Below are 25,826 nucleotides of genomic sequence, written 5' to 3' on the forward strand. Positions count from 1 at the left end.
GAATGTAGATCCGCTGCGGTGCAGTAACATAATGGCCCCAACAAGCCACGAGGGGTTGGGTCGGTGGCTTGGTTGCCCTCAAATCATCACGGGGGTGTGGGGCAAATGACGTTCGGCCACGCGGAAGTAACGCGATAATGGCAGCCATGAAAGGCCCCACCGTGATATCTGGTGCTTTGATGTCCTCTCCCAAAGCTTCTCGCTGCAAAATCCATTCTTTTCACTAACACTTTAAAACCCCTCGAACCGATACACTGGCAGTACACGGGCAGCCTCGTCGATCGACGCTTTATTACGATCTGGATGACGTAATGATTTCAATAAAAGTACCCGGAACGCTGACTTTTAACTCCGCAACTGATTTTCAGGCTTTCATCTCGTTGCGGCCGGTCGCATTTTTCAAAAATGTGTATGGAACGATTTAGACAAAAATTATCTATCCTTCATTGCGTTTATACTATTTATAATGAAAGTATTCTGAGCATTTTTCTCAGGGAGTCTCGACCGTATAAAAGTACTAAAGAAAACTTCATCGTAACATTTCTGGTTAAGACTTCGGTCTTGATATTTGTTGTTAAAAAGCTAGAAATTTGTGTAGCTTTCTTCCAACATTGACGCAACAGACTGTGGATACTGTACTACTGACGACCTGTACGACCTGACGATAAAGCCGAACAAGTAATAACGAACCAATTGGACTAGGTGGTGGGTACGGAGTAGTCCCCTAACGAGGCGTAAAATATTTTCCCGAAGGCGCTAACAGCCAATAAGGCGAAACAAGCGAGCGATTCCCACCTGAGAGAGGGTGAGTTTCCAAAAGTGTTCGGGAACGTACAATCATTCGTCGGGATTCCACGAGTGCGTCCGATGTTCGCGATCGGTCTCGTCGTGCTACATCATTACGATCCCCAAGAGATCTCTATTTATCGAGTTTGCTGCGGCCGTGGCGCGCACACACACAGGGCACACATACACACCGGTGGCCATTAAACAACAAGGCAACGGGGTTTCGCGCGAATTGGTACCCCGGGGATCACGAAATCGATTCCGAAAACCGTTTTTTACACCGGGGGTTCGGAAAAGAAATACCAAAAGGCGAAATTACGTCTGGAACTGGGGGCTGAGGTCGCAGTCTACCGGAACACAGAGAGAGACTCGTCCGTAGTCGCAGTTTGTCGGCCAATGGGACCAGACAGAAACGCAATCGCAATGCAGGCCAATCCCTCTGCCCCGTTCGTCCACCCGCTCGCTCGCCCTCCCGTTCCCGGTAATGACAATCATTACGGGGAATGATTGCAGCGTCGGGTCCGCCAGCGCGCCAGCCGCTATTGGGGGATGGAAACCACCTTATAGAGTCTCTCCTCGGTCCTCGATGCGAGCGGATTGTCACATGCTCCCGGCACGGCAAAGTGTTTCCTCTTCGTGCCCGACTTCCTTCAACCTGAACAGTGCAAAAACGCTCCCTTTATCGACGACCCGCGCCGCCACGGGAAAACCCGCCGATGACAGTGATGTCGCCGCGCGAAAAATGGCCGACCCGTCTGCCATCTTCGATCCGACACCTCCTCGATCACCAGGACACACGAGTGACGACACACATCTTCCCATTGTGATTGAAAATTTCTACTTCGAGGACTGTGCTAGTTTCGGTGTTCCGTTCCAAGGTTCCTGAAACATCCGTGGACACATGGTCCGGTGGACTGTCTCGCGTTTTTGACAGTTGACACTTTGAAGTGACTCCTCGGTGAATTGTACAAGTCTAATCTGTTGATTTTCATGGCGGAGGCACGAGGGAACGCGACAGTGCGCTGCGCGACGGCCGCCGAGCTGCCAGAAGAATATGGCGGTCACACCACGTGACCGGCCACCTGTATGGAACACGGACCTTGAGGTAACTGTGTTATTTAACAAATACTTGTTCACGCAACCGGGCATTCTTTACGTACGGGATTATAATATTTATTCGTCTCGTTGATTGTGTCTCGAACTGTGTCAGTGGTTGGATAGCAGCCAAGTTTGTCGAAACTTCGCGGTCAAAGACGCAGCAATCGATATTCACAGTTAGACGATAATTGTCGTTTAGGACCGATCATTGCCTCGCCTCGCTAATTTCCCAATTCCCCTCGAGCACGAAAAGGAAACTCTTGTTGATGTTATAGAGAATGGAGTTTTCTTTTCCATCAAGATCAAGATTCGACGGATGCGAGTATCAATTTCGCGAAAATATTAATGCTCGTTAAGAACCGCTAACTTCTCCGTCCTGTATCTCGAGATTAATAGAGTATAATCACCGTCGGTAATCGTTCTGAAAGATCCACAGAGGAATCCTCGGTTTTCTTCAAGATTACGGAATCGTTCGATTCGTCCGGATCCCACGAAATCCTGATCGCACCAGTAAAAACGTCGCGAGACCGGTTAGGGCTTAGTTAGTATCGAAAGAACAGATTGCGAGAAGCCAGGAAACATTGCTATACTTCGCGAAGTGAAGCATCCTTCGGGGGGGAATCCTCTGGCGTTCTCTATTCGGATGTTGCACCCCCTTTCCCATTAGGAGTGGCAAAAGTGTGGCGGAATGCGAGTGAACGTTCTGTGAATGGAACAGAGGGAATTCTGTCCGTTTCAATTGATTCTTCGGCGAGGAATCCTGCGGAATGCGCTGAAGTACGTTTCAATCGAATAGCAGACTCCTCGGGCCTGGTAAAGTTTTATCAGATGCGGGTACGCAAAGAAGTTGATGGCAATTGAAGGACGATGTGCGGGAACGTGGGAAGAGACGACGAATACTTGTCTCTAGCTTCTAATGGAAATGTTCGCTTTTCTTCAGGGTGACGGAATCTTCAACGATCGTTCCCCTTGCACAATTTAGTGCTGAAATTTCTGGGGAAGTTATAAATTCAAAGACCTTTTTGTGGATCCTTTTTGTCGATCTGTGACAATTTTAATAAATTGAAGGTTACATATGGACCTTATTAAATCGTCTTAATGCTTATTCGGTTTTAATTTACGTCCATCCAGTTTTGTTATGCATGCATCAAATCCGCAATCACTCGGAGCATATTCTCCTCATGCCTAGACTGCAGATTCTTATATTTGCGCGGAATCAAAATTGTCTTCATCGATTGCAGGACGCAGGAACCACGTATCAAATCTTCTGAAACTTTACCTCTTTAATTTCGTCATAAATGCATGAGATTCTCAGTCAATTCCCGACTACTTCTTCCGGTACAATTTGAAACAGTTCTTTCGAAAACCCTCTCGGTTGTCCCGATGTTCCAGAATTCCCAGGAGGATGAAGCGTCCTCAGAGTGGGTTCGGATCTATCTATCTAGCAGGGTATCCGAGTTCCCGTAGGTGTGCTCGCCCCGGCAAGAAACTCGCTCATTGTTCGCCTCCTCCCGTGCGGGTTCTGTGCCGGCGACACGTAAAGTGCGTGCAATGCACGCGTGCATGCGTGCCTGCATGCCGTGCGCCGCTCGGCTCCGGTGCATGTGCACACAGCGCGTAGACCGCATATAGTCGGCGTTGGTGCAACGTGCACACAGCTCGGCTCGGTGCAGCGTGTACCGGAGTCAGAGAGCCGCTCAGGGCTATCATTATGGCGGCAGTAGACACTCCCTCCTTATCGCCGGTTTCCAACGCGAGTCCCGAACGAACGAACGAACGAACGAACGAACGCTCGCAGCTCTCCGCTCGCCATCATTATATTTTCCGCGGCGAGAAAGGACGCGCACACACGCCCAGCGACACGCACACACGCTCGCCAACCTTCGTATTTCCAGTGTACGTGCACGTGGATCCGGTCAAAAAACGTCGAATCGAATCTCTTCTTGCGTGCTTAAATATACGAAGCCGGTTCGGCTTTGATACTTTGTAACCGATAGTTTAGGAGGAGAAACTGGATTACCAGCGCCGGAAAAAATCGATCGACTTTTTGGCCGAGGGATTTGGACCAGGCCGCAGTTTTTTCGCGGCTAATTGCAGGCTCGTTTTTGGGACTGGATCCCCCTGCGCGCACACATCCGAGTTGTTCTCTTCTCTGTCTTTTATTTTTTGCGGAGTTTGATTCAGGGTTATAATGAAGCAGCCGCGGAATAATTAACCGATTCGGATCGCCCGGAGATCGGAATGAAAATCGAAGACGCTCGAAAAAAACGGCGGAATGTCTTATTAAATACGGTGACTGGCGTGTGCGATCATTATGTAAGAATTGTGCAATGCACTGCAACTAATTGCGGGGAGTTGCGTGCCTCCTTGTTCCTCGATGGAAAAATTGAACAACTGTAGATGGAATATATAGATGTTTCTAGACGGAGAATACTTCATTTTATTCTTCGGTATACTGCGCGATATTCGCCGGTACGTAACGTTGAGACACAATTTATTTCACACATGAAAAATTGAAGTTGAACAGGTTCGTGGGGAAGGCGCGAGGGTGTTCGTGAAAGGGTTGAACCACCCCACGATAGTCAATAAAAGGTGACGTCTGTTTCGAATCAACGTTCAGCTCACCGAACCAAAAGAACTGTCTCTAATAAAGCAATTCTCACCGAGAAATTAAATCAACATTTATTATAAAAAGCATCGTGTCTCAGGATCAAAATCAAATAAGAGCCTCTTGAACATCTGGCTAGCGTGTAACGTCTGGCACGGGTCACTGGTATCGTAAAACCATGATTGTGTAACAATCCGTCGACTTTTTCTGTGCAACGATATTCCAACGGTACACTGCTCGTCAAATTATTCTCGCAGAGTTCTTTTCTGATCGCCTCGCATTTCCATTTCTTGAATACTATCATGATTGAATAAATCGTTCGCTAATGAACGTTAGATACATTCGAAACATACAACTCATCCGCGAGACCAACGTCATAATAAAAAAACATTCGAGCCAATTAGAATCTTATTGAGCAGCTGGTTGAACACAGAGAGAGAGAGAGAGAAATGAAAACGGTACATTGTCTGGGCATTTTGAATGCTTGCTGGTAGCAAAAATAATTTTCTCCATTCTTGTTAAATTAAACTTGTTCATTAAATGTATGATATAACTTTAAAATTTCGCCTGGTATCAATTATGGCGCGAGCTATCGGGTCCCAGAATTTTTGATCTCGAAAGGGGACAGCAGGTTTCCCCGCTGGAGGGTTAGATCGCCGGCTTGTAGATCCTCTAAATGAAGGTTGCCGGGGATAGGTTGCGTAATAACCATTGAAAATTTCGAAAAATCCCCGGCGCGGCTGTGCGGCGCAGCGTGCAGAGAGGAGAGGCCCTGCGCTTTTGCGATTTCGATCGCAGAAAAAAGAGAGGAGGATTTCTGATCGAGTCGGGGCGCGCACCACCACCACACCCGGGGTATTCCTGTGGCGGCTTCGGCATCGCCACGAGGGTTACACCGGGTTCACCGGGAGCGTACCGGGTCCCGCCATTGGTCGGGTCGGTTCAGATTCATTAGCACGCGAGCGCCGATTGGCCGGCCGCGAGGCTATCGTCTTTTTGCTTTCTGGCCGCTCGCGTAATGACGTGCTGCGCGTCTCGGCACGGTTCGGCTTATATGCAACCGAGTGAACCGAGCGATCGTGCATGGCAGATAGGTTTTGCCCGGTGTCTGCATGTGCACATCGTCCACCACAGATACGCTAGCCCTGTCGTCGTCGTCGTTGTCGTCGTCGTCGCGGCGCTGAGCGGAATGAAGCGGAGTGACGCGGACACACGCGTTCACACGTACAGGAAGCGATCCGACGAACCTGCCGAGATACCTCGAGGGGGGGCCTGTGTGTGTTACCTGCATCGCAAATGGGTCTACGCCACGCAGACCCCCGAAACGATATATGTACGCCCTTTTCGCTCGCACCCTCGACGAATCGCCGATCGCCGAGGGGACGCCGAATCGCCTGATCGAGATCCCCAGATTTCGCGAAAAAAATAATTACGAGACCGCAGATATTGTACGTCCCCCGAGAGGGGAAGCCTGCGAGGGGGCACACACACACGCCGCGCCTCCATTTTGAATTCTTCGCCGAGGATAGCCGCCCTCCGATCGTGATTAATCGACCATCAACTTTCCAAACTTCTGCAGCCTTTTCGAGTCATCCATGATTAGTTCACGGCCGCTTTGTATTGGCTTTCGTTCGGTTGCCTTGGTTACCTCGGAATCTCAAAATGGCAGGCAACTTGCAAACAATATTACCATTCTACTGCGTAACGCAGCAGCCACAAGGAACCCTCACCTTTCTTTTTTACTTCCGTTTTTCCTGACGCAGATATATTTTAATTAGAAGCCGAGCGTTTTTGCGCCATCGACGGAAGCAGATCGGATTGGTTACACGTATGCTAATCACGCAGTTACAGAGTCAAGGGACCAGATCGTCGTTCATATACTGGTGCAACTTTTTTATGGGATCTCTTCCACGTGATACGATTTCTATCGCGATATGTACATTGCGCCGCGCGGTTCTGTAACTCGAGTGTTTCTGGCCTGTTCGTTCCCTCGCTGTTTAATTACCGATCCAGACCACTGTTTCCTCTTAACGTTATAATCGGCTCGAGGACCGTGACTCTTAAATCGGCTGCTCGAGGACCAATGCGCAAGTGTCGCGACAGTGCACCCCTATGCATCGTCGAGAGGGCGCCGGGTTACCGTGTAGGGTGAGTTTGAGGGCCCTAGGAATGCCGTCGAAAGCACTTCGACTAACGCGGAGACCTCGTGTCTAATCCCTTGGAAAGAATTGTCTTCCGCTATCGGACCCTGTTCGACATTTTTCTTGCATTTAAAAATGCATTTCATGGAACAAAGTCTTCTGCAGGCCCCTCGCCTTCCATAGACTTCGGGTCCTCGTAGTCTCCTAGGGGGGAATCAGTCAACTATTTATTTATTATTCCTCATTTATATTAAAAATATTTCTTCTGAATAACTAGATCCAAGACCGAATTATTTGCCTGCGATTTTAGGCTAGATAAACATAACACTATCGAACGCGTTTAAATCGTATGCAATTTTTGTAATAATAATTGATACTCGAATAAAGAAATACAAAAATAAAAATCTGAAACCAGACGGTCAGTGTTTAGTTAGGTTCAGTGTGAAATCGTTGCAGTACCCCAAAATTATATTGTGCACGGTATATCTTGTCAGGGAATATTTTTGTGTGTTTTCCAGGAACATTTTGGCGGCCGGGTTCATGCTGCCGTGTGCATTAGTTTACAGAATCGTCGGCGAAGATAATGCTAGTAATTCCGCGTAGGAAACTCGCTCGTCGAGACTGCGTCGCAACGACATATTTATTACTGCCGTGTAAAGTAAACTCTCCGACAGAACCGAGGTTTTTCATGATTACGTAAACGCAGGGGCACGTAACTGACAAGTCGCATGCAACATTGTTTGTAACCGGCGTTTCCACCGCTCTTTGTTTCAAAAACTGCCGGGGCCGTGCTCGCGAATTATCCTTCTGCCTCTCTTCGATATGTCCATTATCCGAACGCAACGGGCGGCGCGATGTTTCCCAACAATGTGGCGAAGCTTAATGTCAATGTAACGAAAATGACACCGCGCTCCTCGATGTAATATATGACATTCCGCCGCCGCCAAGCGGAATCACGAACTTTTCGCACTGCTCTTGAATGGGCTTTATTAAAGGGTGAACCTTCGATGCAAAGTAACTATCTTCGTCCCTTGTTAAAGGGTTATCATTACAGACTTTTACGATCGTAATTTAACCCAGCCGTGTGTTTATAACACAATCTACTGCCTCCTTCATATTTGTTTATGCGTACCGGATAACAACGTCCGATTGCTGATATTAATAATAGCAACGAAACATCCAATTACTGATAATAATAGCAACGAAATAAGTAGCGAGCCACTCACACGTACGCACGAACCTTGTACTCGTTTAGCGAGTCCTTTGCGAACAAAATGCTTAACTAGAAATCATTTAAAAAATTGTTTGACGCAACGCGAACCTCGGGGAGTCCTAATCCTACGCGATTTTGCACAATTCTTTCTCAAAGTGAGTGTTGAAGTGGACAGAAGTTCTGTCCTATAAGTAGTGTCGTATCTTATTGCACTTCGTTCTTTTATAAAAACTTCGAAGTATTCAGAATGACTTTTCCTGTTTAAAAACGGTCATAGAAAATTCATTTTGTCTGGACATTTTTAAAACGGCAAGTAGAAAATGACGTGTGACACATCACCAATCAAAAGAAAACGTAAACAATAAAATTATGCATTCAATAAATTACGAGACCTATGGGATGGCCAAGTAACAAAGGCAATGGTATTAGAAATAGCTTGAAAGCTCTAAACACTAAAGAAGACAAGTATTCTAATTCAGAACGTCAAGTAGAAGATGACGTCTGACACATCGCCTATCAAAAGAAAACGTAAATAATAGAATTATGCATTTAATAAATTACGAGACCTATGGGATGGCCAAGTAACAAAGACAATGTATCAGAAATAGCTTGAAAGCTCTAAACACTAAACAAGACAAGTATCCTAATTCAGAACGTCAAGTAGAAGATGACGTCTGACACATCGCCTATCAAAAGAAAACGTAAATAATAGAATTATGCATTTAATAAATTACGAGACCTATGGGATGGCCAAGTAACAAAGGCAATGGTATTAGAAATACCTTGAAAGCTCTAAACACTAAACAAGACAAGTATTCTAATTCAGAACGTCAAGTAGAAGATGAACGTCTGACCCATCGCCTATTAAAAGAAAATGTGAATAATAAAATTGTACATTTAGAGAATTACTGAGCCTGTTGAAGTGTTGAAATGTTGAAGGTATATATGTGAAAATGAATGGAGGCAGTCGATTTAATGGATTCCAGGGCTGAAAAAGGGAGGATGCGTTAAGGAGGCGCTAGGACGGATTACAGGCCCTCGGATTTCGAACATCTTGCTCGCGGGATCAATATTTAAGTAGATAGTGGCAGTTGGTACACGAGGATGAAGAGGGAACACCTCTCCTCTCGCATCCGAACACAAAATGGCCATTGAAACGCGACTTGCCGTTAGCAGATATGGATCGCGCCTTCCCCGGAGGTCGGAGGGATCGCTCTGGCGCACGGGGAAATGGTGAACTGCCGGAGGACGGGGTTGGTGTCGCCATGGCAACAACGATCCCTCAGTAGCCGAGCCCTCCTACACCCTTCATTCAACTCTGCCACCCCTGTAATCCGCTCGAACTCGAAGACAGCCACTACGCAATTTTCGTGAGAGGATACGCGTTTCGACTGTGTCTTCCAGCCACCTTACCAAATAGACAATCTGCCAAGAAACTAGGAATCGGACTTTGAAAATCCACCCTTTCACCACCCTTGCCGTACGGTCCTACCGATGATTCTCCTCGACTGGAAAGACAGCAAAATGTCCGACGAATTTCGTTCAATCGCCAATTGTCCGCCCCGCAAGAAAACCGGAGTTCTCAAAGACGTCCAATCAGCGGGGCAGATAAAAAGGGTTAGCATTTTCACGGCTCTAACGAAGCGTCGGAAGGTTTTAATCGGCAAGTCGGTCAAGTCTGACCCAGATAAATATTCATGAGCTCTCGCCTGTTCCTCGGGAAGCTGATTTACAGATCTTCCTCGAGTTCAATGGTTCCTCGTGTAATCTGCATTCGACACTCATTAACCTCCTTTTTCTAGTTTTATTGGCTTCTGTTTCGACGTGTGGTCGTGTGACGGTCTCTCTCTCTCTCTGCTCGCTTGCTTTTTCTGGTCCGTATACTTCTCTTACTAACTTGGCTTTCTAAACGTTCTTCTTTTCACACTCTCAAAATCTCATGTTCGTATAACCTACCCTTTCTACTTGTAGTCTTCTCTTCTTAGATGTTTTAGATTGTTAAATGCTAACAATTGTTGTATTTTTACTTATTAGTAGACTGCGGAACTTCATGCAAAATAAAAATTGTTTGCATCAGCTACAACAAACGAGGACCGTGTAAAAATTTCTTTCATTTTTCAATAATGTTCATGAGCTGCAACTAATACATTGATGTTTAAATTGCAACTACTCAATTTTATCATAAATGCATAAATCCGCAGTCTACTTATTAGCTACCTAGCTCTGGGGAATCAACTAAAAGAGGCAGACAATAAATTCGATCAATCAATGAGACTCACCCGACACTTGTGCCTGACCGAACATTTTTTCCGCCATGTGATGCACCCGAAACAGAGGAGAGTCTGATCCGGCAGACAGGAGACGGCGTCGGGCGTTTATTTTTTTGGACCAATTAGAAAATCATGCACGATGGCTGGTCTAATATCGGAGGGTCGCTTCGCTGAACCGTTTTTAATATCAGCCGAGAAACAAGGGGGCCGTTGGGGGGGCCAAGGGGAGAGGGCAGGCGCCGAGGGTTGTCCACCGCGTTACCATACACGTCGCGGCGTCTTCGTCGTTATGTGGTCCCGTGAAAACTATACCGGGATTCCCGAAAAAGAGCGACGAGACAGCTACATGTGGCGGGACGCAGAAGAGGAAGGAAGGGGGTCATAAGCGCAGAGGGAGCGACAGAGTAACGGGAGAGAGAGTCACCCGCCTTCCTAATTCGATCGAAGGCTCATTATGATCTTAGAGCTCGTCCCGGGGAACCTAGCATTAGTATAAACACGGATCGAGAGTACCATTATCCGGCCGTGGCGGTGGCCCATTTTGAATACGAAAGGAGCAGAGATATTATGTTAATCGATGCCGACGTATATTACAATATCCTATCGCCACCCGGGGGCCGTCCCCGTCGAGACTTTTCGCCTACGTCGCGGTCGTGTGTGCATTATGTATGCGACCACGGTCCTCGCGACGCATTATAAGTTCACGAAAAATTAATAAACGGGACGGGGACAAACGCTCAGCTACTCACCGCTTTCGGCGCGACCTTTCCCTGCCAGATTTCTCGTAGAACAGATGGTTTTGGGATGAAAGCCGTATCCGTGGAAGGAGAGGGTTATAAAGCTATATAATATATAATATTATATATATATATAATATATAATATATATAATAAAACTTATAAAGCCGAAGGTAGAGGAGGGGGTAGTAATGTGGCTCCCCCCCAGTTTTGTGTTTCTTCCTAAAATCTGAATCATACCTTCAATTTATGAATTTAACATGCACAGTAGGAACTCTTTACTGAATTTATAATATTTCGACATCAACAGGAGACAAATTGAATAAATTCTTTTCTCTAAACGTGTCGTTTGATATAAAATGACGTTCGCTTTCAGTCGCAAATTAATAACAGATACCATCGAGCATCTCGCGCTCGCGAGTGCAGCACAATGCTCCCGTAGACAGTTTCTTTTCCCAGCGTCTCCCTGCATGCCTCTCGATTCGAATATCCACCCTCTCGATATCGATTCGGATGCGATACGGAACGAGAAGCCTGGGGAAGAATACGGGCGCGGGAAAAAGTAATTCCTCGTTCGTGGAAAATCAACAGTTTTTCCGCGAAACGAGCTTAAAATCTCCCCCTCGTTGGCTGGAGAAGTGCCATTAGCGGCGGCAGCGAGTACTTTAGAAGCTTCCAGCCTCCCCGCAACGTTGCATCGCCGTTGCTTTTCGAGTACAGAGACACGATGCCGTGCTCGTCGTTCTCTTATCCGTCAATAACGTTCAGAATATTGCATCCATTCGCCGATCCTGCCTGCGAAGGGGTTATCGGAACCCGCCGTTCTTTAATATCAGTCATCGATTCCCCTTTTCGCATTCCTTCCGGGCTTTGCGTCCCTAGATTCGCATACTCTTCGCGAATAATTCATTCCGATCATTGGGCTTACCAATCGTCTCAATTTTTTCAACGAACTGTTGTTCGGTTTAGTAATTTCAGTGTTTAATATCATTTTATTTTATACGTAATCAAAGCTACTTGTGGGAATACCTGTCCGAGCAAGGAAATTCATAAATCGTTCACCATGAATCCATCTTTATAACTTCAATGATTGAAAAGTAAACAATTTGAAACTATTCACTGTGCTGAAATCGTACATCGCGTAGATTATACTTCGTGTACTGTTTGCCAGGACGACTTCACAGAATTCCTTTTATTTTATAGTTTATATAATTCCATTGTATCGCGCTGGCTTCATGATCATTGTCTGCTTCTATCTCAATAACGAAATCCAGCAAATACTCGAAAATCAACGCTGTACTGCCTTATGAAAATAACAAGGTATTATTTTATAACGTCAGCTTTAATCAGGGAATTTATGTGACGTCATTACAATTTCAATCATTGTAAAAGGAAAAAATTGAAATTTAAACGTATACATTTACGTATTTCCTTCTACATTTCGAAGCGACAAGACGAAGACAAAAATATTTTCCGCCCCAACGATCGACCTGGTATCCTTGAAATTTTGCGTACCACCCCTAAGTCCAAAGACTGCAAATTTTAGATTGGAAATGGGGGATGAACGCTGCGATAGGCGACGAGAGAATTTTCTCACGGAGGCTCGCGGATTTTCCTCGGTTGGAAACGTGATTCTCTGAAAAAACTTGAACGATGATCCGATACATCCCTCGGCGAACATCCAGCGAGGATTTCCGGGGGTAAAAACGTGCTGGCGCGATAATGCCCGTGCGACGCGTGAAATCGCCGCGCGCGGTGCGCTCCGTGGCCGGGAAACCGGGCGTTTTAAATCGGCACGGTCGTCGCCCGCCGAGCCCGAACCGGGCCCGATCCAAGGCGAATCCGGGATTAATGCGTTTTTAATAGTGACATAACTGCGCCGCTCGTTCGCCTTTTTTCCCTCCGCGTTTTTACGCGGCCCGAGTGTCGGTTGTTCATCGTCGAATGCACTTCGCGGAAAGCCGAAACATCGGCCGTCGCCGTCGCAGCCGCGCGCATCGAGTATTTTTAACGATCCCTCGGCTCGCCCTCTCTTTCTCTCCTGTCTCTCTTCTCGTTTCTCTTTCTCTCGTTGGTCGCGGGAGGGTACCGGAGGGCCGAGGAAAAAGGAGCAGCAGAGAATCGCGTGAATACATTATACAACGACCACGCTCCACTTTCTTGCAGGCGGAATTGCGTTTTGCAAGAAAGTCGGCGTCGGCTCGCCGACACGCCCGCCCCTCGCTCTACCCAGAAGTGCTCGGAATCGGCGGATTGCGCGGTCAATTTCGTGAGCGCCGGGTGAAAGCTCCGTTTCGACTTTTTGCAACACGCTCCTCGCGTTTTACGAGTACCGCCACGGGTGACCGTGAACGATTTCGGGCTCGATACGCTTTCTTCCTAATGTGTTGCTCCGTCTTCGAGGTCCTACCATCTCGAAAATCGTCTCTTTTTAATTATCCAAGAATTTGGTCACAATCTGCTGGCAACCCGTCGCAGAACCATTTCGTCATTTCAGAAAACTGCTATTTGAAAGATCCAAGATTATTTTCGAGAACTTTACACGTTCACACATTTTACACCTCTGCTGTGGATATTCAAAGAGAACCGGAAAAATCATGTCAAGGATTTCTTCGATACAATATAATCTCCATTTAGAATTGATCAGGGACCGTTGCGGGAGTGTCGCACTCGCGCCGATCGGCAAGATTCTTGCGCGGAGGGTTAAAAATCCAATTTCCGGTAGATAACTGCCGATCAACCAAGTGTTAAGTATATCCGAAGCGTCTGTAAATTGCGATCGAGCGTCCACCCCGTAGAAGAAGCGAGATCTATTACGAAGAGGGAGATCTTCCGCGTCTGGCTCGCGAGCGTCGAAGCATTATCCACCGGAAGATTAAAAGTTTCCACCGGTCGAGTCACGGGATAATGAGCTGGATGAACGATTATTAGGATCGAACGTGTCTGTCGCGCCTACGAATTTCTTCATCTTCTTTTTTTTCCACGTCGGACGTATACATGGCTACAGGGGGTGGGAGAGTTGGTTCTTTTGAAACGCCGATATACGAGGCAGGTGGGGAACGGCGCGATACCGATACGTATCATAGTTTTATTCCTTCCACGGCCGGGGAAAAAATGTAATTGGCCTGACCGAAATCTATCGCGAGCTCGTAGAGGATCACAGGGAGGCAGGGATGCAGGGGATGAACGAATCAAGGAGAAAAAAGCACGTGTGCGAACGGGCGACCGGCTCGTAATAACAATGATTAGGGCGACGAACGGACCACGAAAAATAGAGGAGTCGAAGCAAGAGTCCTGCCTTGGATCCAGCTCAAAATGGCGGATGGGAGCGGGCCACGTGGAACGTAATCGGTATCGATCCTCGCCGCGATCCGCCGGATCGAATTCGTCGTTCCAATGGAAATGCATTCTCCAAAGAGGATTCTGGGATTTCGAAGCTGACTGAGAGCGAGATAGTAACATTTAGTTTTCGTTGTAAATGATTTATTCTCTTGCGAAGAAAGAATCCCCTTTCCGTGCGATAAAGGTTGACAGAACTTCGACTGACCTAATAATTTGACATCAGGGTAGCCAGAGATTGGCTGTCGAGGTCGGAGAAACGCAGAAGATCCGCTCTTACCTTCTTATCTGCTGGTAGGTCTCCGTTGTTTCAATGGAAATGGATTCTCCATAGAGAATTCTGGGATTTCTAGGCTGACTAAGAGCAAAATAATACATTTAATTTTAGTTGTAAATGATTTATCGTCTCGCGAAAAGAAAATCCTAATCCACTCGATGAGAGCTGACAGGGCTTCGACTGACCTAATAATTTGACATCAGGGTGGCCAGAGATAGACTGTCGAGGCCGGAGAAACACGGGATCCTCTCTTATCTTCCTATCTGCTGGTAGGTTAAATCGAGGGTTAACTCTTCGTCGTCGTCTCCGTCGTTCGACGTACGATGCACCGGGCTGAAGGAAGGAGGCGAAAGAGGAGAAGGTGGAGGAGGAGGAGGAAGAGGGTCCAGCATTGTTCGCGGACATTGTAAGTATGTCCGGAACAAAGAGCGGTAATCGACCCGTGTAACATTTATAACGTAATGGGAGGGCCTCACCGGCCCATAATAATATCAATTACGGGGCAAGAGGAGAAAGCTGGAGAGAGTCTGGCCCGCTGGAGAAAGAGAGATGCTCGACAGAGAGGAGCGGAGGAGGGTGAGGCTTAGATCGGGGGAGCGCATTGGCGACGCGGATTCGCGAATCTGTCGGCCAGAAAATTGAACCCTCTCTACCAGCCAGCCAGCTGTCTTCGGGATCGGATGGGGGCGTCGTGACGCTCTCGTTAACTATCGCAATCAGGCCTGAGAAGCAGCCCATTTTTGCATATCGGAGACACGAGGCCACGGACTTTTAAAACGGAGCCGCTCGGTTAAGTAGGTTTACTTTTCTGAAACCTGATACTGTCGACGGCCGACGGGACTGTTCAGCCACTTTCCAGAGCTGTTTTAACTCGATCATGTTCAGAACGTAGCTTAATCATTTTTGATAGACCTCATAGATTTAGCTTCCTATTGATCCGTCTGATAGACTTTTAGTGCTTCTCCAATTTGAGATTCCTCTGTCATCAGTTCTAATGTTTACAGAAGCACTCTTGAGCTACTCTTGATACAAATTGACGACAGGAAAAATTCGAAAATGCACAAAATAAATGAATAATAAACATCAGTTTCGCTTTTCTGTCGGGTACATTTGGCGTCGCGGAGATTCCGATGGGCGTGTCTCCAGAAGAAACCGCAAGGGCAAGAGGTGAAGTATTTTAAAGGAGCAATGTGGGTCGCAGAAAAATTGCGGATAGATTTTTCGGGCAAGATTGATGGGGTGCATATCGCGATGAACGAACACGTCGCAGCGTATTGGGATCGGCGAGTTGGTACGGGGAGAGTGCCGGGGCAAGGTCGGGAACGTATCGAGGAGGGCCTGAGACCCTTCGTTTTTTAATATCGCTCTCTTCTCGCAAGGTTTTATTTAATGGCGAAGGCGGTAACCGCGCACCGACCAGTCGACCAATGAGAGCTCGACTGGAAATCATACGCGGGATCGCCGGCCGCACGGCGGCCTCCGAGAGTGGAGGTGAAGTTAGGTTAGGTGAGGTTATGTTCGCTCCCCACGTCTCCTTAACATTCGACGGGCCTGTCCCGGCACGGCATCGTTCTCGCAAGAGGTGGGGCTCCGTCTCTTCGATCGGCGTCAGGCATTTCTTCTTCTTCTTCTTCTTCTTCGTCGTCTTCTTCTTCTTCTTTCTCCTCCTCCTTCTTCCCTCTCTTCGCCTCCGTCTTTTTCTCCTCCTTCTCTAGCTTGTTCTTTTTTCTACGCTTTTTCTGCAACGTTCTCCACCTCCTTCTCCTTCTCCTCCTCTTCTTCTTCTTCTTCTTTCGTCGCTCCGTCATCGCCTCCTTCGCCCTTCCAATGCTCACCACGAAGGGTACACCTTCACTATACTTAGCATTGCCTTCGTTTTAGGATGAGAACGCCACGTGAAGCATCGTGATAAGCAAACCGCTATCGCGAATACAAATGAGAGAGGCCGGGGGTGGCAACGGTGCCTATCGGGCTCGGGTATCTTTAGACATAGTATGTCAGCCTGGTATTAATAGTTTCCATCATCAATAGTCCGCTGGGAAATGCCTGGTAACCACGGGCTACCACATTCCTCCGGTTTGATGGATCGACCCGATTTTCGTCTTGCATCTTTGCACTTCGGCTGAGTACACAGCTCTACCCGGTTATTCGTCGATCTGAAATTTCTTTGAGAAGCTCCGCGATACCGTCGAATACTTAACACAATGTCTGCCTCGGAATATATTAGGCTACATTGTTGATAATTCCCTTCCCGGTAATGATAGTCATCTCAATAATGCACAAATAACGTAACCGCGCGCGCGCGGCCGCCACTTGCCTGAAATTGTTGATAATTGCGCGGCACGAGATTGGAAATGAGAGGATACAGAAAATCGTCATTTTTGTATCCTTCATCATTGGTTCAATAATTATTTAATGTTTCTAGATGTAAGTAAAGACTCGTGTGATGCAAAGATAAATTGATTTTCATTTGCCAATTGAATATTAATCAACATTGAAGGGATTGAGCTGTTGCACTTTCGCGGTGAACTTTTAATCATCGATTCAGGTGTGACGAGCCATTTTTATGCAGGTTCACAAACGTTCCATCTAAATTCTAGTTTTCTATTTATTAATTTACAATGAAAATTAGAAATGTGTAAAAGAAAACTGATAATTGAGGATTTCATTGAACCATGTCTGCCACAAAATTGTTCAACATTTCTAATTAAAAGGATCGACTGATATTTACAACGTTCACAAATTTCTACTTGCACATAGATCCGACAGTTATTAATCTACTATCAGCGATCTAATCTGTAAGTTTGTGGCAGTCCGCCATCTTGGTATCGCTAGGAAACCGTGCGAAATGCGATAGAACTTGGCGATAAGTTTCGGGGTTTGAATTCGCAATTCAGCGGGCTTATCAGTCTCAATAGTCGATCGAAGAAACTGTCTCGATCTATGGTTGTATTTTCACTTCGCAGCCTCTGCCTCTGTCCTAATAATCGGGTTATCGGGCATCGATATGCCGAGAACTCTAATTACATTCTTCTGTGTTACTGCTTAGCCGTGCTGCGCGCAATACCCTTCTCTTCTGTCAATACCGAACAAAGCGTTTCGCAATTCCTTTCGAGTAGAAGAAATTACGGGGTACAGTCCGAAGACGTGGGAAGTGGAGGAGCTCCTTGAAGACCAAGAAACTCGTTGGGATTGTCGATGCTACGGATCCGTCGATTACAGATAATTAGCGATGCCGTACGAACGGAACGGGGCTCGTCTATTTTATTTAAAGGGAAACGAAGAAAAAGGCGCGGCTGAATGAAATGTCCGTCGCCGTGTGTGCGTAGTATCATAGATCCCGATTTCTCTCCCCGGACAACGTGAAAACACGTTGATAATTGCTGCCGCATTATTTAATCTCGTTCGGTGGAGAAGTTGTCGATCTCGCCGGGATCTCGCTTAAATTATAAATACAAAAAACTTGTTAAACAGACCGACAGATTTCTCCGGGATCGCGTGATCCTGTCGTACGGATTAACAATCACGTGACAATGCGTTTCTCGCGTGCCCCATCCCGACTGAGGATTGATCCGCAATCTATACACGGACGGCCGCGCTGATATCGTTAATTATTAATTAGCTACAAGATCGTTAGTCGTATTAATCAACGCTTCGCGGCCGTCACGATCCCGCTGAAAGAATCAACAAATTTCCTGGTCGATCGTACGTTTCCACGATTCCTCGGGAAGAGAACCGTGTTGAAAATGATCGCGGCAGAGTTTCTTCATGGGGTGAGAGAAGAAAAGGGGGGAACGCAGCCATTGATGCAGTTCCTCGGTACGCCTTCGTTGATTCTTGCGTGTATTGATCGATGGTGACCGTAATTTTCAGATCGCGTGCCACATCACCTGCCACCTACCTTTCCAATGCAAACCAATGTTATCGGAACGCGGCCCGCGTTTTTCCTCAAACCCCCTTGTACTTTATTTTCCGCAAGCGCGGTAGGGGGGCGAGCGTGTTCCACGGACACACGATATAAGAAACCGATTAGGGGGCTTGTTTGTAAGTTCACGACCAATTAATTTTATTTTTCGCCTGTGTACACAGTCGACGAGTTGAGAAACGACGTGCCAGCGAAGAAATGGTTAATACGATGCACCGTGTCAACCTCCTTCGCTCATTAAACATTTTCAGTAAAAATAAAGATGCAAGACTAACAGGTTCATTACTGTTCGGTTTATTCGAGATTTAATGGCGAACCTGCCACTAACCAATCAATTCACCGTGCATTTTATTCGACAACCATTGGAATGGTCTTTCTATGGGGGATTATTGAATACAGCTTTTTTTATTCGAGCAACTATTATCATAGAAATCACGCGAACTTTCAAATACATTTAATCTGCTCATGTTTATAAGGTAACGCATGCCAGTCACTTTTAGTGCACGATAGGGCTAGTGTTAACATAGGAACAGTAATTATTTCGAGATGAAATCTAGTATATCATGTCGAGGCAAAGAGAACAGGTATGCTGGCAAGAGATTTCCTGACACTTTTATGAAATTGATAATTATCTTTAATAACACAAGGCCTTGAATAAATTTAAAAATATACAACCATAACAGCATTAATGCTTTAGCTGTCGGTGTTGATTTAATGGTGTTTCAAAAATCAGGGGCTGACAATTGCGAGCGTTTTAATCAATTTTTCAACATCAATCTTTACACTGCAGATCTCCATGTAAAATAAAAATTGTCCAAGTCGATTGTAAGAAAATGTATATTTTCCGTTCTTATCACTTTAAAAAATCAATATTTTCTTGAGAAATGTTTAATATTTTCCAAAACTTTTGCAAACATATTCATAACATTGTTAATTCCGCATCAAGAACACTCGGGTTTATACTACGCTTTTCTACTGATTTTTACTCAATACGCACAATTAGATTGCTATATATTGCCCTTGTCCGTCCCCAGTTGGAATATGCTTCAGTTATATGGTCTCCGAATAGCTTAAATTATGAAATCATGCTAGAGAGAGTGCAGCATAAATTTCTCAGGTTTTGTTCTCATAAGATTAATAATCCTATGTCAATCTTTTTGATCACGATTACTCCACAATATTAACCATAGTCAACCTGGAAACATTGTCTGCTCGCAGAAGAGTATCCGACCAGAGCTTTATTTTTAATTTAATTAACAACCGTATAGATTGTACCTCTCTCCTTATGCAAATCAATTATTACGCACCTGAACGTGCTTTGAGATCTCGAGCAGGTTTTCAAACACGTAAATGCAAATCCACATATGGATTAACAAATCCTATAAATCGAATTATTGCGAATTCCAACACTCTATATAATAGTATTGACTACTTTAATGGGTCGTTACAAACTTTCAAAAAAAAATTACGCAGGATTAACTCATAATATCAGTACCAAAATACCAATAGTTTTTTTTTCTTTTATGCATTTCCTTTCTTAGTAATTTATGTTAAGTCTTTATTCTATTGTAAGTCTTTATTCTATTGTAAATGGACCTCGGTCCGTGCATAATAAATAATAATAATAATAATAATAATAATAATATATTTCTTTATTCCATTTCGTAGTTCCAATCTCAAAGAAAAAGCTTCTGCGTAGCTGTCGTTTCCTGCGGACAATTTTTATTTTGCTATCCGGTGGATCATCCACCGGAGAAATGTTAACAAGCGTCGCGATTATTAATAATATCGGCAAACTGCTGAAATCACGGGGAATCGACACTGTTTCGGTGTCTCGTGTGGTCGAGCGACGGCACTCGGTTATTGGGAAAACACATGTCGACCGGCAATCACGTTTCCGTGTTCTTTTCAGTTGCAGGTGCAGAGCCGACGACCCAGGCACCGGTGGAAAAAAGAGAACGAGAACCTTGAACCAATCGTAAATGGCTCGTCGAGTGAAAGCGGTCGAGTCTCCGCGGTTTTCCCAGAAGAGCCGCGCGAGCCGCCAAATTATCGACCTGTAAATCGGAATGAAGGATCTCTGGTTTTCTTGCCCGGCGTGATCGGCAGAAACTGGGCGCGAGCCGGGAACACGGCGGCTGTGCTGGTTTGTCAGAGTTCTATCGGCATCCAGGGCAAACGAAAAAATTGGATCGATAATTGTGATCTTGGAAGTCGGCGCGGGAGAAAAAAATAAAATAGGGGATGCAACCCGGTTTATCGATCGGTATTAAAATGCCTGTGGACGGCTCGGTGGGAATGGTCAGAGCGTACCGTTCAGCTTCGACAATTTGCCAGATTATGAACGAAGATACAGGAACGACGCTTAGCGCCGCATTATCCTAACGACTTCCAGGTTACTTCGGATACGTGGACGTCGACTTGAAGATTTCCATCGGGAATATATCCTTGGGCTACGTACACCGGTGATTGATGGAACCCAGTCTCCCAACTGTTTCCCATTGTAATAACATTGTCATTCCACAGAATCGTAAGTCGTTCGCGAAGTGTGATTCTCGTGGCGTCGATGCCGAGAATGTCAACGAATAAATTTTGAAGGGGATACCCTGTCGGAATTCCTTCGACGAGTAATTGATGATCCTTTGGCCGGTAATGTTAGGTTGTTGTGTGTTGCAAGTTGCTTACAGCAGAGAATTTTGATGAACGGTTCGAGATAGCCATTCTGCCAGCAAATATTTGTTTTGTAGAATTAGAAATCGTCTGTGAGCGAGGAATTGTGCAAGGAAGTGACTACTGAGGATGTACGCGAAGTGTTTTAAGTGGTGCATGCAGTCGGGACTGTCTGGAATAATGAATCACTAGAAAAGTATTTCTGCTATTCGTACAGATGTTATTTAAATGGATCACCTATTCTGTAAATGTTTTATATGACTAGAATCTTCCTTTAAAACTGTGCAATTGGAAAAACTTCGTTCTCGTATCGTTTCGACGATTAATAATTCACATTTTTATTGAAAGGGGTGTTGTGTGAATGTGCAAATTGGAGAGTGTTCAAATAATATACTGATCTACCGATTGTAATATTTTACTTCATCAACATACTCCCCACCAATGCTCCTTTGGTAGTGTAATATGACAGTCATACTCGAAATACAGTCACACTAGCAGTGACGAAGTGTAGCAAAAATGAAGAAACGAAAAAAGTCAGCATTAAATGCTCGTTCACAGGGAACAAAGCCGCAATAGTGACCCAACGACACACGCCTCCTTAATTAAGATCACGTTCGCAAAAACGCCGACCGAAGGTCGCTCGCAACCTAGCAATAATAAATTCAGAAATAAAAGTTTCAGCAATTATTAGCAACGCCTCGTGTATTCGAAATGACTGGGTTGATGTTATCGGAGGTAAGTCGATTTCGAGAGGCGTTTGGTGGGGGAAAGTCGAAGGTAAACGGCGTCAAATCGTCGCATGCTCGACGAAAAGACGATCGAGTCTGCGAAACGACAGAAATATCGCTGGAAACCAGGACGAAGTAGCAGAAAGAGGGGACGAGGACGACAGGGCGAAACAGTATAGCGGGGCGAAGGGGGATGAGGGCACACCAGCGATCGTAGAAACCGGCGCAATGCCACAAGAAACTGACTAACTGGTAATTAGCATATTTCCAGAATATTTCGGCAGCACGCGATGTTCCGGTAACTCGCTCCGAAAATGCTCCCCATCGCTCGGATTCCAGCGAAATAGGCCTCGGCGAATGCACATTATAACGACGTCACACGATTCTATTTCTGATGATCGAGATTATTCTCTGGATCCGATTATTCGGCTTCTAATCCACCAAAAAGAAACAAGTGAAATGAACGCACTTGAGACTTGGTTTATATACCAGAATTTCTTCAATTCCATTGGCTTAAAAATACAGTTTTCATAGACTAGTTTATCTGACTCAAAAGTTCCAAATTAATTTTACCTGATATACACAAGGTCATTATTTAATCTACAATCATGAAAGTGAATCGAAATCGCGACCTAGATCGTGTTCAGTTAATTTTACCCTAAACATGTAGACGAGAAGAAAAATATTTGCAGTGTTGCTAACAGGGCTGACTAATTATAATTTGTAAATTAGCTTCAACCTGGCTGTTGAGTAAAAATACACTTTGTCGTCTCGCAGAGCTCGGACCAAGAACATATAATCAACTAAACCGGAAATTACTTTCAAGCAGAACAATTCTAAAAAACAGAGAAAAGTACAACACAAAAATCTTGAACAAAAAGTACGCGGATGTTCCGAAGTCTGGAAAACCGGCCAGCTCGATCCATTTCGATTCGATTTCCAATTTCCAGACGGATGATAGACATTTGCCAGCCGGGTGTCTTCCCCGAGCCTTTTTCATCATGCCGTGGCCGCTCGCCGGATAATTCAACCCCTTCTTATCGTGACAATCGATCTTGCGAAACCAGTCAAGGTCGATATTCTAACCGGTCATTCGCGGAATAATCATTCTTTCACCGACGGTGGCCGATTATCCGTGTCGGTAATTGAGCTTAATTGGGCATCGATCTATACGATCTACGGGTGTACAGTGTACAGCGACGATCGGTTGTGTCGTAGGCGATGCACATGCGTCCACGCAGATGCACATGCACTCTCTGTTGGTGTCGGACGACGGAACAACGGCCGACAGAGAAAGACCGATCGTTTGTACCCGCGGCGCGCGATTATTACATCGCTAATGACACGATGACTCAATTAGAAGGCAACGTACAATCGGAATTCAGGCGCCTCTCGTGATTGCGTATCTCTCTCCCTCTCCCCATCCACCCCTTCTCTCTCTTTGTACGACGCCCATTCACGGTCCACGCAAATCGGCCACACGAGTATCGCACGATATCATTTCGTATTTGGCATATCCCGCGCCAGAGCTCGGGCCGAACGTAGGCCGGAACGTGGAGGAGACCTGTCACGAGTCTACGCCGAGCGCAGATCGTATCTGAGATTATTGTCCCCTGCTATTAGGATGATTAACGGTACTCCTGGGTAATCGAGCCCAGGGTATTGTCCCGTCGTGTGTCACCGTTGAATCCCGTCCTGGTTCCTCGGCCAAGACTCACGGCTTGAATCCTTTCTAATAGTCTGTGTTTTGCGGGGGTCTACGCCGGTTCCTACACGATGCCTTCGCTCGAAGAAGATTTTATCGGATCTGCATCCTCGAGCATTTATTTCTCAAGCATTTCGATAGCTTCTTCGGGAAATTGTGGGACGATTGTTTTAAATAAAATATGAATTGCACCTATCAATTCATGTGGAAATTTCTTTTATTTAAACAAAATGCAGAATGATTCAAAAATCAAAAATTGTACGTAGTACGTACCATCTGAAAGACCACTGATCAAAATAAAATATTATCCTGCCGTATACAGTGTTCCCGCGATTGATGTGAACTTCGGGTATGCGGATGATGTGACTTTTTTAATATCCATTACTAGGGGGCTGATCTGACTGATTAACTTCAATCGTTGGAGAAGAATTGTCATTTATAATTTTATGCATCCGCGTAGCTTAACTCGAGGCGCTGATATAATACTGCTTTTGTCTCTGATAGATTCTGTCGAACCGCGATAAATCTTTTCGTTTTTTCTTTTATCTCCCTCTCTTTCTTTTTCCCCTCTTTTTCCCCCGAGGTTTTTCACAACAATCGCGGGAACACTGTACACTGAAACAAATTAACATTCCGCCCAGACAAACAAGATCAAAATAAATCGTACGTAAAATTGCTTTAAAACGTTTCATTTAATTATGTTTCACAACCACCACGTGCAAACTGGCCAAGCCGAGCTAACAGTAAATTCGCAAAAAGCGGTTTATTATTATTTATATCCTGTTAGGAATCGCTTTCGCTGCCTTTTTTGGCCACATTTTATTCCCCATCCTCGTATACGTCTTTTTTTTCTTGTCCGGACAATATCGCCTTCTAATGAATTGTTTTTACCGATGCCAGATCGTTATTTGATCCTCCTCTCTCTCGAAGGCGCCGCCAGATCATTAGCCGTCTTCCGGTTCCGTAGCGGGGCCCGACATAAGCAGGAGAAAACACCATAAACCATATTAAGCAGGCCCATAAAACTCGCCCTTATACGCTGGCTACGGGAGCGGCTTGATTTCAAATCCCGGGAAGGATCCCCTATCAGGATCTCCTCTTACCATGGACACAACCGGCGTGTGTCGTATATATTTATTGAGACAATAAACCGCAATTATGGTCGCCGCATAAACGACTAACTAACCACGTGGCGGCGCGGCGGCGGCGGCGGCGACGGCTGATCGCGATATTTTTCGACCGGTCTCACCGGAAGAACGGCGAAAAAGCTTTCCTGGCCACTCTTCGCTGACGCCTCGAGTGTAAATCATTTCCAGATTGGAGGAGGAACTTTTTTCCACCTTGCTATCGTCGTAAACGTGCTGCGCGATGTGCAAAGTGTATGCGAAATGTTTACATACTGAAAGTCTGCTTCCAAGGTGAGTCTCGAAAAACTAGCGACCCTATCTTGCATATTTTCTCCTTCGAGATTATTACAAATTTAATTTTGTCGTGATACGTTAGTAGACAGCGGATCTTTATGCGAAATAAAATTTTTTATTATTTTCTCTCTTAATATGTTTAATAGGTTGAAGAAATAATATAACAATATTTTTGAATTCTTCTAATGTTTTTACTGTTTTAAATTACATTTATTCATTTTTGTCATAAATGAGAATTCCTGAAAAAATTATTCAATTTTAGTTGCAATTTCAGTCATGGATCGACAAACCAAGGCACGTAATTCAATTTTATATTACTAGACCGTGGATCTCTTCGTGCAAAATAAAAATTTTCTTCTTCAATTAAAAGACACGGAAACGCTATAAAAATTTCTTCCAACTTGAACAATTTTAATAAGTGGGAAATAACATATGGACGTTCATAGATTGTTCTAATGTTTTTACTGTTTTAAATTACATCCACCCGTTTTTGTCATAAATGCATAAAATCCGCAGTCTGTTTACTACTAATAGGACTTTATTAATAGCTACCCGCTAAGTATGCATTAATAGCAAACTGGAATCACAGATCTGAGGTTATTCCTGCCTGTAGAGTATGATTTGATCTTTTCTGCAGGTCTTATTATGTATTAGACTTTCCATAGAAATTACATACAATTTCATCGCGGACAGGTCCCAATTAAAAAGCAGTCGCGGATATTTTTCAATTAGTCGTTATTAAGCGTAATGCGGCGTCTGATTTTTCCGCGCATCTTTTTTTTCGAACCGGGATAAAATATAAAAGTATTTCTGCGAGTACCGATGTCCCTCGTTACCATTTATCGTCGTTACAGCAACGAGACCAACGAATCAAATCCCGGTCTAACGACGAGCTTGTTCGAGTGACC

The 25,826-nt window shown here is 45.2% G+C and overlaps 1 protein-coding gene across 1 annotated transcript; it reads left to right on the forward strand.

The window, feature by feature from the left end:
* Window positions 1-1,199: 1,199 nt before the first annotated feature.
* Window positions 1,200-21,471, forward strand: LOC143211185 (uncharacterized). Its single transcript, XM_076428651.1, has 2 exons — window positions 1,200-1,891; window positions 20,307-21,471. Exons 1-2 carry the CDS (start codon window positions 1,841-1,843, stop codon window positions 20,628-20,630), a joined length of 375 nt encoding a protein of 124 aa, XP_076284766.1. The 5' UTR covers window positions 1,200-1,840; the 3' UTR covers window positions 20,631-21,471.
* Window positions 21,472-25,826: the final 4,355 nt, after the last annotated feature.

Source organism: Lasioglossum baleicum, chromosome 8 (assembly GCF_051020765.1).
Source record: "Lasioglossum baleicum chromosome 8, iyLasBale1, whole genome shotgun sequence".
In the NCBI taxonomy this organism is placed as follows: Eukaryota; Metazoa; Arthropoda; class Insecta; order Hymenoptera; family Halictidae; genus Lasioglossum; species Lasioglossum baleicum.